Raw genomic sequence first — 11,964 nt, forward strand, 5'->3', positions numbered from 1 at the left:
TTCTTCTACTTAACTATTTTTTTTTACTCTCTTATCACTACTGAAGGTTAAAAGTAAACTTTGTAAAACACACTCACTTTATGGTCTTTGTATACGTAAGAAATAAAATATGTAGAAAGCATTTGTTGTTGAGGCATGATTGGCTTCTGGAAGAGCTATTTTTCTTATCGCATATTGAGATATTCATTAGGTCAAACCTATAATAGAGATATATGACAAGATTTAAGGACAAATACAAGTGAACATGTCGTGCATTTTCTATTCAATCCATGACATTTACAAGCTTGGGACCAAATTTGTGATTTGTTAGTCTGATTATTCACAAAATTAAATAGCATAAAATTTGTTTGTATATGGCATATCTATTATACTTAATACCAAATATATTTTGATTTAAGTTAGCTAAAATGTGATAATATGATGTTGTCACTTATTTCTTCACCTAGATATTTTTTTTTTTTAAATCTAGTCATATAGCTATAGATAGTTAGATACCCTTCCTTATATGTGGTTGTGTAAAATCTCTTCTTTTTTTTTGGTAACATAAAAAAATTCCAAGACTAGAAGATTTTACATGTGGTCGAGTAATTTTGGTAGTAATATAAAACCGACCAAAATCACCCGGGTAACAAAAACCGAACCGGATTAAATCGTAATAAAACTAGAATTCGAAGGGTAATAAGTTTCAAAATCCTCTTTTTATTTAATAGTTTAACAAGACAGCAACGTGGATCTGGCAGCAGACAAAAAAAAATAATAATAATAATAAAAATCACAGCCATCCATCCATATCTCTCTCTCTCTCTCGTTCGAGCTTCTTCCTTTTTTTTTCCTCATCTCAAATCTTCTTTCATCTCCCTCCCTCAGCAATCTCAATCGATCCTTCTCGAATCGTATGTGTTCTTCTTCTTCTTGCATCTTATTGAGAAATCTCCTTCCTTTTCTCTCGTTGAGTTTGAATCAGCTGAATCTCAAAACCCTAATTCTGTGTTTTTTTAATCCGAGGGTTTTTTTTTTGTGGGATCATGAGTTTATTAGTTTGGATCGTTAATCGTGATTGAGATTTTTGATTTTATTGGATTTTTTTTTTGTGATTGTGTCATAACGATTGGTTTTCACTTTTTGTCCGTTGACGCGTCTTTTTATGAATCGTACGGCGCATGCACAGATCGTTTTTTTTTTGGAGTTCTTCATTGTAGATTGTTTTTTTTTTTTTTTATAGATTCTGATTGTTATATTCCTTAGTAATCGATCTGAAAGTTTGAATTTTAGAGTAAATTTTAGATTTTTGTAAGTTGGCAATTGATAACGTTGATGAGATGAGTTAACATATGATAATTCTAGGATTGGATTAGGATTATTCTGAATGTATATTGACTTTCTTCTGATGATAAATCTAGTCTCCGGGCGATTTAGCCTGTGGTTGAGATTTTGGATTCAGCGCAGTTTGGCTTTTACTTGTATTCTTTAACTTTGTTGACTAATGTATCTCAATTTCTCTTATAGACCAACATGAGTGACCATGGAGAGAAGACCTGCCCACTGTGTGCTGAAGAGATGGACCTGACTGATCAACAGTTGAAGCCTTGCAAATGCGGCTATCAGGTCTTGCATCTAACTTCAATTTTCTGTCAAGTGTATTGACTTGTTACTGCTTAGTCTTGAAACTTGAGTATTATAGTAGGGAGAACAGTTTTTTGCTTATTGCAATGCTCAATAGCTCTCGTCTTTCTTAAAGCCTCTTAGGTTACGATCTAATTTTCTTGGCTTATCTCAAAGTTTCTGCTACGGTTTATCTGCGTAGCACGGAAATAGAATAGATGTGATAAGAATTAACTTAGTTGTGGAATTTTGCACATCTTTTGCTAGCCTCATTGACCATTGATTTTTGTTCTGTTAATATATTTTGTGATCTGTGATTCAGATATGAGTTCTGTTAATATTTTTGTGATATGTGATTCAGATATGTGTTTGGTGCTGGCATCACATAGTTGACATGGCAGAGAAAGATCAAATAGAAGGGCGTTGTCCAGCTTGTCGCACTCCATATGACAAAGAAAAGATTGTAGGGATGACTGTTAATTGTGACAGGTAGATGATGCATTATCTTTTTGGCGAATTTAATTTTTAGTCTGGGAAAATCTTTTTTTGTTTCTTTTGCTGATGGCTTGTCTATTGCCCCCTTCACAGTCTGGCCTCGGAAGGTAACATGGCGCACAAGAAGATCCAAAAGTCTAAATCAAAACCTTCTGAGGGAAGAAAGCAACAACTCACCAGTGTGCGAGTGATTCAAAGGAATCTTGTTTACATCGTTGGGTTGCCCCTTAATCTAGCAGATGAAGATGTATGTGAAGTTTCATCCAAACCTCTAATATTCTTTTTGTTGTGGATTGCTATTTAACTAGCCTTCCATTTTTTTTCAGCTACTCCAGCATAAAGAATATTTTGGTCAGTATGGAAAAGTTCTCAAGGTTTCCATGTCCCGAACAACATCTGGTGTCATCCAACAATTCCCAAACAATACATGCAGTGTGTGCGTTTCTGTATAGACTTCCCTTATCGTAAAACTTTCCTCTTAGCATAAATTTCTTTGCCTTCTGCTATAATTTTTTTTTTATTTTTTTTCTGATAAAAATTTCTCCGGTCCCAGATATATTACTTATGGAAAAGAGGAAGAGGCTGTTCGCTGCATTCAGGCTGTTCATGGGTTTATCTTGGATGGTAAATCACTGAAGTAAGTTTTAACTTGCTTTCTTATTTTCTGAAACTATCTGAAATCATTCACCTAATAATTATGTACTCTCACTCATGTATATTGCAGGGCATGTTTTGGGACAACCAAGTATTGTCATGCATGGCTGAGAAATGTGGTAGGTCTCCAATGGATTCATGTTCTGCTTGCTGAGTCCCTGAGTTGTTCTTTTGGTTACCTCTTTTCAGATAAATGTTGAAATTTTTTGTCTTTTTGGCTTATGAATTGCATTTTTTTATTTCAGGCATGCGTCAATCCTGATTGTCTCTATTTGCATGAGGTTGGTTCTCAAGAAGATAGTTTCACAAAAGATGAAGTCATATCAGCTTATACAAGGTAAATTTTTACCATCTAAAATTTTATAATTCCTTCTTGCATTCATGATTGTTCTGTTTCCTGGATCCGTTTTACTTAGTATATGTAAAACATGATGGTTGCTCTAGTATTTTTGGATGATTAGTTAAGTCTTATAGTAATTTTGAAGGAGTAGAGTTCAACAAATCACTGGAGCAACAAATACTCTGCAGCACCGTTCAGGGAGCTTACTACCTCCACCACTGGCTGCTTATTCCAGTGACATTTCTTCTGCAAAACCAGTTGTAAAGGTTCCTTCAACCGTAAGTTCAGTTCAATCTCAACTTGCCCTTGACAAACCATTCTATTTGGCTTGAGTCATGTGTTCCAAGAATATGTTTTGAGTAGATTACAAACCATTTCCTAGGATGTTTAGCCTCAAAAAACTCTCGAAAGCCTTAAACGGCCCAAAACAAACCGGAAAATACTAAACATCTGAAGCATTTCTTATTTATTAATCCTAGTTCATTACTAAAATGATGTTGTAGCATGACTAGCTATGAAAATTCTTTGGTTTACTGAGCTTATTATTTGATGTCTCAATATATTTTTATATGAGCAGAATGCAGCAAGTGCTCCCAGGTATTCTCCTCCTAGTGGGAGTGGGAGCTCTAGCAGATCAACTGCTCTCCCTGCTGCAGCGTCATGGTATGTCTTAACCTGATGCTTTTTATGTGAAGTATTTCCGACTGGTCAATCTGATAAAATAGGGAATTCTGTTGCAGGGGGACACATATTGCAAACCAGCAGTCTTTAGCAACTTCGGCTACCTCAAATGGATCTTCTGATGTGCAAAGATCAACATCGGTAAATGGAAACTTGGCGTTTTCCGCTGTTGTTGCGAACGCAGCTCATGGGCCTGTATCCTCTAGTGACGTTCTTAAAAGACCATCGCGCAAAGAAGAAAGCGAAATAGTTGTGGACAGAAGCAAACCTAGCGTGCTGAAGTATTTGCAGCATAATGTTGTGGTTGATTCCGGGTCCAAGAGGACTACCTCACTCGATAGAGATCCCAATAGCAATAGGTTATCCAGTTCATTAGACTCTTCCTACGGTGACGGGGACATTGACAAGCCTTCAGCTACTGTGAACTCATTTAACGATGCAAATGAAGCTGTAGAAGATGGCCCTATTGTAAGAAACTTGTCGGATGGTGTTGCACGCATGGGGATTGATATGAATTGTAGGGATGAACATCCCGATATTACAATGGCGATTGGTAGTTGGTGTGATCAAGGTTCTATTAGACAACCTGGTCATGAGGTATCAAAGTTGCCACAGTTAGAGCAATGTAGGATGGATAGTTCTATAAACACTGATAAGAAAGCTATCGTATCAGAGGATGGGGTCCCCCTCTCAAGGCCAGAGTGGGAGTGGAGATCAGATCTGCAATCGCAGATGCAAGGTAGCTCAAAATTACAAGTGGAGGATAGATCACGATTCGATAGCCAACAGCATCACCCTGAAGAGGATATTATCCGCTCGCGGTTTATGTCTAATTTGTCAAGTTCCATTTTGGATACAAATCATATGACTTCTCGTTCTTCCCCGCCTTGTGAAACTTTAGGTGTGCCAGGTGTGAACGACTCAAATTCGAGGTCCTCTTTGGATAGAGGCAGTGATAGATTGCATCTTCCAAATGGAGATCTTCCAAATGGATTTGGTGATAAATCCATGACCAGTGTGGAGCACTCTCTGTTTGCTAATGAAGGAATTAACACTGTGGAGAACTCTCTGTTTTCTAATGAAGGCAGGAACAAAATCAAAAGTGCAGAGAATGCTATAATTTCAAACATTTTGTCACTCGATTTTGATCCATGGGATGAATCCTTGACTTCTACACACAATTTGGCAGAGTTGCTCGGTGAAGTTGATCAGCGATCTAGTACTCTTAAACCCTCAAACCTCCTAAAGCAACATAATAGCCAGTCTAGATTTTCTTTTGCACGGTATGAAGAATCTAATAATCAAGCATATGACAGCGACACCCATAGTATGTATGGGCAGTTGTCAAGAAATCAACCTATTCAGGAGTCTGTAGTGAGCCGAGATATTTATCGAGATAATCTCGGGAGTCTAAATGGATTTGCATCAAACTACTCAGGTGGATTGGATAACTTTGCTGCTAGTCCTTTATTCTCTTCACACAAGAATCCTGGTTAGTATTTCTGACTTTTCGCGTTTTTATATTTTTCTGCTAGATTTCCAACTTTTTCACCCGTTGTCTTCTTGCAGTTTCACGACCCCAAGTTTCTGCTCCTCCAGGATTTTCTGCTCCCAACAGGTTACCGCCTCCTGGCTTCTCTTCACATGAAAGGATGGGCTTATCTTCTGATACTGTGCCAGGTAATTTATTTTCTTCTTCTATTAGGGGGTAGCTTAGAGTGTAGTTCATGCTAGAGACTATAACTATTGTGCACTTGTATCGTAGGAACTCGTTTTCTTGACTCTTCTTCCTTGCTGAGGAATGCATATCAAGTACCACCTTCAGTTGGTAATTCGAGTGGTGCAAGTGATATTGAATTTGTGGATCCTGCAATTCTAGCTGTAGGAAGAGGGATGGTAAATGCAGACTTGGATAGGAGATCAGGATTCTCATCACAACTGAATTCTTTTGAAAATGAAACAGGATTCCAAATGTTGAGACAGCAGTCCTTGTCTGGTGCACAACAACAAGTCAATGGGTTTCATCATGACCTTAGAAACTTATCTCCTTCACTTACCGATCCTTATGGAATCAGCTCAAGGCTAATGGATCAAACACAGGGAAGTAGCTTATCCCCTTTCTCACAGCACCCAAGACAACAACCATCTGCAAATTCAATCTTGTCTAATGGTCACTGGGATAAGTGGAATGAAGGTCAAAGTGTTAACTCTCTAGGCATGGCAGAGCTTCTTAGGAATGAACGGCTGGGATTTAATGGGACCATATACAACAACGGATACGAAGAACCCAAATTCCGGATTCCAAGTCCCGGAGATGTGTATAATAGGACATATGGGATGTGATTCTGGCATGAAGAGAGGTTCCGCTTTGTTGGATTTTCTCTGGTTGATCCCGAGTGTTGGGAAAGTTATACTAAAAACTGCTACGACTGCTCACATATAGAATTGAGTTCTCATCAAAGATGCAGGACCCTGACATAGATTCCCCAAGAGCAATTTGAACTTGAAAGGTACTGAATCACTTAATTCTATAATGTGTGATTTTGGTTAATGATCTATCAGTTTTGGTAGTATATGTGAGAGTGATATGTTTTCTCCTTTGCAGAGAGCAGCGATGTTAATGTTTGGGTGCGTTGGATAGATTTTGATTTCTGCTGATGGGGTTTGGTCGGAAGTCTGTCAAATTTTGAGGGTTCAGCGATATAACAGGGGTCGAAGTCGTGCCTCTGAATTTTTTCTTTTCTTATATAAAAATTGTAAATGGATTTTAGTTACAAATAACAGTATAGCTTTTTGAAAAATTCTATAAAACATCAAATTGTTATAGAGCAAAGAAAAGTATATTTTGTTTCAGAGTGTCGAAAGAACAAAGCACATATAATAGATGCAACCAGCTGTGTGTGCTGAGTCGTCCTAATAGACTGTGCGAGTATGTGGTATAAAGTTAGGCATAACAAGGAAACTAGTACAATAGTAAACGCCGGGCGTAAGTTTCCTGACCGAAAAGTGATGCATCTTCCATGGCTCATTCTGTACCAATCGGCTCCACACGTGTAGAGAAAGCATAATTTTTTTTTTTTTTTTGAATTTAATGTTAAATTATATTCAAAAAAAAAAAAATTAAACGGGTTTACAACTTGTGCAACATAGTTTGAATAATAAATGTGTTGAAAGGATTAAAATAGAAAACTTGTGCTAAGATCGGGATTGCAGCCACATTTGAAAACCTTCATCATATCGCCTATCACCCATAAGACCTATAGCAAGAAGCTGGTCTCTAACCTGCCTATCAACTCACGCAATGATGGTGTCTGCAGGCTTCGGTGACTCACCATGCCTCCGACCATTTCTTTCTTTCTAGACCGTATAAACCACTACTTGAAATAAGTAGCGAATTAGAAAACCTTCTACCAGCTGAAGGTTCGGGTTAGATATGTAATCGATAAGGAGGGGCCAATCGGTGGTAAAAAATGTCTGCAGCAGTCCTTTGGCAAGAGCAGACCACACAGTCGAGACAAAAGGACAGGCGAAGAAAAGATGATCCCGTGTTTCTAAGGTAAGCTGACAAAATACACAAAGACCCGCTGCTTGCCCATTCCACGCAACCATACGAGCACCTGTTGATAACCGATCCAAGACCGCCAGCCAGACACAAAAAGAGTACTTAGGCGTTGCATGACCAAACCAGATTCCCTGATGCCATGACACAGTGCTTGATGTAGTTCGAGTATGGTTCCAAGTGTCGCGAGTTGAAAACTTTTGTCGAAAAACATCATTTTTCCCTCGTGCACTCTATCCTCCCGCTCATGAAGTTGTTGCCACTGAAGTAACAGACAATCCTCTATGACATTGAGATGGTCTGCTCGGTGCCGGTGAGGCCGACAGCGAGACCACACCGCTGCGACAGAGCTCGGCCAGCTGATCCCCAAATCTAATACTCCACTGTTCCCTACCACATCAGCAAGTGTACCCAGGTTTGACCAATTATCGAACCAGAACGAAGTGTCTTCCCCATTTCCTACCTCCACTTTACAGAAAGGTTTAGGAAGATCACTATACTTTAAGAGTTTAGCCCATATCCACGAACCCAGACTTGTAGTACCTTTCAATGACCATAACGAAACCTGCTTCAACAGATTCATATGAACCCACTGTACCCAGAGAGACTCACCTTTTGAAACTAACCTCCAGATCAACTTCAAACAACATACCACATTAGCCTCATGCAGGGATCTTAAACCAAGACCACCCTCACGTTTCGGTCGACATACAACCTCCCACGCCACTTTAGCCTTTCTAGTACTCATCTCGATGCCAGACCAGAGAAACGCCGAACATAAGGAGTTAATCTCGTTGAGGCACTCCCTAGGTAACCTATAAGCACCCATCCAGAAAGTAACAGAGGATATCAGATTAAAACGACCAGCAAATGAGAGGGAGCGGACTGTCCAAGAGCGAATCCTCTTTCTGATCTGTTCTAATAAGGTGGAACAGTCGGCAGTGGTAAGAGATTTGGTGACAAGGGGAAGCCCCAAATATCTAACCGGCAAGGAGCCTATGACAAAAGGGAGCGAAACAGAGGCAGGTCAATTGTCTATGTCCCCCGCCAAGAACAGAGTAGACTTCTCCAAACTTATATTTAGACCGGAGAGCTGCGCAAACTTAGTGAAAACCTCAATAATACTCGCAATAGATCTAGCCTTGCCATCCGAGAGGACCATAAGATCATCTGCAAAACTAAGATGAGTGAGACCAAGTGAACGACACCGAGGATGATACCCAAACCTCTGACCACCCGCCGCTCTATCAAGCAATTTAGATAACACGTCCATGCATATGACAAACAAGTATGGAGATAGTGAACAACCCTGACGAAGTCCCCGTGAACTCTTGAAAAAGCCGGCCAACTCGCCATTTACTTGAATAGAGAATGATGCGGTAGTGACACATAGCATTATCCAATGGATGAACATCAGTGGAAACTGCATTGCAGAGAGGACTTTAGAGAGAAACGACCACTGAACTGAGTCAAAAGCCTTGGAAATGTCAATTTTTATAGCACAACGCCCAGAAATGGAATCTCCATGGTAGTCCTTCACAAGTTCAGTAGCCAACAGCACATTCTCAATCAACAAACGATCCTTCACAAAAGCAGACTGATTACCAGAAACAAACTTCGGGAGCACCCTCTTAAGTCTATTAGCAATGACCTTCGAAATGACCTTATAGATCACATTACAACAAGAGATGGGCCTATAGTCCTTCATTTCCTGCGCAGAGACTTTCTTAGGGATTAAGGCAAGTATGGTAGAGTTTATACCTTTAGGCAGGAAACCCTTAGCAAAAAAAGATTGAACAGCTAGGACAAACTCTGAACCCAAAATCTCCCAAGTAGCCTTATAAAACTCCGAAGTGAAACCATCAGGACCAAGCGACTTATCATTTAGCATGGAGAAGAGGACCTTTTTTATTTCCTCCCCAGAAACTTTTCGAGTTAAAACCTGTTGATCCACCTCAGAACAGCAGAACGATAGAAAGAGCTCCATCTCCTCCACTGTGGTGCCCTCAAAAGTCATCGGAACTGTCTGCAGAAACTCACGAAAATACCTTTCAGCCTCAACCTTTATTTCCTCGTCCCGTACAACCATTCTCCCATCAGATCCTAGAATCTCCTTGATAGAGTTTGAAGCTTTGCGCGCAGTAACTGCCCTGTGGAAAGCTTTGTTATTTCGATCCCCCACCTTCAGCCAATGCAACTTCGACTTCTGTTTGAGATACTTTTCTTCCAAGCTCGCTAAGAAATCCCAGCGCGTATAAGCCTCATTCTCCTCAACCATCGCCGTAGGAGAAGGGTTAGCAAGGTTTGCTTGTTGTTTGTGACATAAATCTTCGAAAGCATCCTTAGTCTTCTTCACCAAATTCCCCAACCTACGCTTTGCCAAACAACGCAAAGTTGGCGTTAACCCCTTGAGTTTTTTTGAAAACCGGAAGAGTGAAGAAGTAGATAAAAACAGAGGCTATGTCGCTTTCCAGTATGTGTCCACTAGCGGTTTGAATTCCTCCATCTCAGTCAAAAGATTAACAAACTTGAAAGGCTTCCTCCGTTGCGCATGAGTATCTACATCCCCCTTAATCATGATCCGGCAGTACAAGTGATCAGAGCAACCTCTTGCAGCAAAAACATTGTATGCCTGGGGAAATACTCTAGTCCATATAGGATTGACTAGCACACGATCCAACTTTTTGAGAATCAAATCATTATCCCTTTTGTTGCACCATGTAAACAGGGGACCGTGGTAAGCCATGTCGGCAATAGAACAGTGGTTAACTACCGCTTGGAAATCCCGCATACCCCCTGAGATTATTGGATTTGTATCAGCTCTAGAGTGCTCGACCATATCCAAAGTTTCATTAAAATCACCAAAAATAATCCAAGGCTTGTTATGTCGAATAGGCGAGTTATGATGCTCACGCAACTCCTCCCATAATACTTTGCGAGCCTCCACAGTATTCAAAGCGTAGACAAAGGAACAGAAAAACTCCTCTGTTTGATCGTCAAGCTTCACAGAGCAAGTGATTAACTGCTCACTCTTATAGAACGGATCCAATCGCACCGTGTCCTTCCACATGACCCAAATGCGACCCCGACTGTTGAACTCATAATTCGTTAAAACAAACCAACCCGGAAACAAAAAACTTCCCAACCTCAAAGCCTTCCTTTCCCGAACCCTAGTCTCCAACAAACAACCAAACTGAAACCTATTCCCCTCCAACCACTGTTTTATTACGGAATGTTTTGAAAATTTATTTAGACCGCGCACATTCCAACATAAACCTGACATTAATGCTTCAGGGGAGGCTTCTTACTCTGATCTCCAGGATTATTCCGAGAAGATTGAAGAGAAAGAGTTGAATTTTTCTTATTTGCCGTTTTTGTGCCCCGAGGCAGATAAGTCCGGAGCTGCACCACCGCTTGTGCACCCTGCTTTATAGCAACCCCAGTATGTTGGAGATGATCCTTTGGGTCCTCCATCGTAGACTGTTGAGCGGAGACCCCAACCTCCTGCTCATTTACCTCCTCTCGAACCTCGGAAGCATCATCGTTAGCATTCGCATCTTCCCCAAGAACCGAGTAAGAATTCTTTAGCAAGGAACCAGCACCTAGCTCTGACACCTCCTTCTGCTTACTAGGACTCACCCTACCTGCCGATTTCGGTGTAATCCATTCATCTGTCAAGTTTGCTTCTCCTGAATCCAGGTTAGTAGCACCCTGAGGCACCACTGACGAACTCTCAGAGCTGAGAGCCGGAGGCACCACTATCGAACTCTCAGAAACAAGAACTGGAGGCACCACTATCGAAATTTCAGAACCGAGAACTGGAGGGAGGGCAGAGGATTGAGGTTCAGTAATCCTTAGTGCAGGGGACACGGATTGAGTTGGTGAAGAGGGAACTACCCCGGGGGACTAACACGTAGTGCTAAGGTGTCCCCAGTGATTGCAGTTAGAACAACGAGGAGGGAGCCAAGGATAGCTGTATAGAACAACTGTTTCGAGTTCCCCCTCTTCCTCACCCGAGATGGTGTACTCCCGCGGCAAGTCCTTTGTCAGATCCGCTTTCACCATGATTTGAGCTTCATCAAAACTAACGCACGCTTCAGTGTTTGAATGCAACCGAATCGGCTCCCCTACTGCGCTTGCAAGAAACTCCAAGCCCTTTTCTGTAAACAAAGTGGGTGGAACATTCTTGAGAGTGACCCATAATGGAACGGATTGCATAGCTGGCTGAGTCTCCTCAGAAAAGGGAGACCATTTAGAAACGATCATGGGAAGATCCGCAATGTTCCACATGCCACGACTTAAAACCCTATGCCGCATTCCCTCACTTCGAACACGAAACTTTATTGTGAACTCATTCACGGCAAAAACATCAATCAACGATGTTCTATCTCCAAGCCTCCAGATCTTATTCATTATCATGTGAATCTTGCCAACATGAGGAGCCTTCGCATTAGCAAACTTCCCCACCACAAAATCCTCCCACAAAGGTTTTGCATCCTCAAAAACCTCCCGCGGCACTACAACCTTCTCCTTACCATTAACCTCCAAAACTTGAAACTTTTGTTTAGTAAGCATACGTGTTTGAGCGACTTGTAGAAAGGATCGCTTTCCATTGAGAACCCCCCCCCCCCCC

The 11,964-nt window shown here is 40.9% G+C and overlaps 1 protein-coding gene across 4 annotated transcripts; it reads left to right on the forward strand.

Annotated features, from left to right (window-relative positions):
- Window positions 761-6,625, forward strand: LOC104762130. 4 transcript variants are annotated; one of them, XM_010485360.2, is made up of 14 exons: window positions 761-893; window positions 1,507-1,605; window positions 1,964-2,091; window positions 2,191-2,344; window positions 2,424-2,533; window positions 2,651-2,734; window positions 2,822-2,870; window positions 2,997-3,088; window positions 3,237-3,369; window positions 3,669-3,754; window positions 3,832-5,264; window positions 5,342-5,452; window positions 5,736-6,282; window positions 6,378-6,625. In XM_010485360.2, exons 2-13 carry the CDS (start codon window positions 1,513-1,515, stop codon window positions 6,113-6,115), a joined length of 2,853 nt encoding a protein of 950 aa, XP_010483662.1. In that variant the 5' UTR covers window positions 761-893; window positions 1,507-1,512; the 3' UTR covers window positions 6,116-6,282; window positions 6,378-6,625. The 4 variants fall into 4 exon arrangements, with proteins under 4 accessions (XP_010483662.1, XP_010483660.1, XP_010483661.1 ...); XM_010485358.2 differs by having other exon boundaries at window positions 5,538-6,282; window positions 6,378-6,623; XM_010485359.2 differs by having other exon boundaries at window positions 3,243-3,369; window positions 5,538-6,282; window positions 6,378-6,623.

Source organism: Camelina sativa, chromosome 18, assembly GCF_000633955.1.
Source record: "Camelina sativa cultivar DH55 chromosome 18, Cs, whole genome shotgun sequence".
Lineage (NCBI taxonomy): Eukaryota > Viridiplantae > Streptophyta > Magnoliopsida > Brassicales > Brassicaceae > Camelina > Camelina sativa.

Excerpts from the sequence above, each read along its gene's own strand:
- LOC104762130 (XM_010485358.2), top strand. The coding sequence starts at position 1,513 with ATGAGTGACCATGGAGAGAAGACCTGCCCACTGTGTGCTGAAGAGATG. Across the intron at positions 2,735-2,821 it reads TTGGATGGTAAATCACTGAA|GGCATGTTTTGGGACAACCA; the intron begins GTAAGTTTTAAC and ends TGTATATTGCAG. Across the intron at positions 5,265-5,341 it reads CTCTTCACACAAGAATCCTG|TTTCACGACCCCAAGTTTCT; the intron begins GTTAGTATTTCT and ends GTCTTCTTGCAG.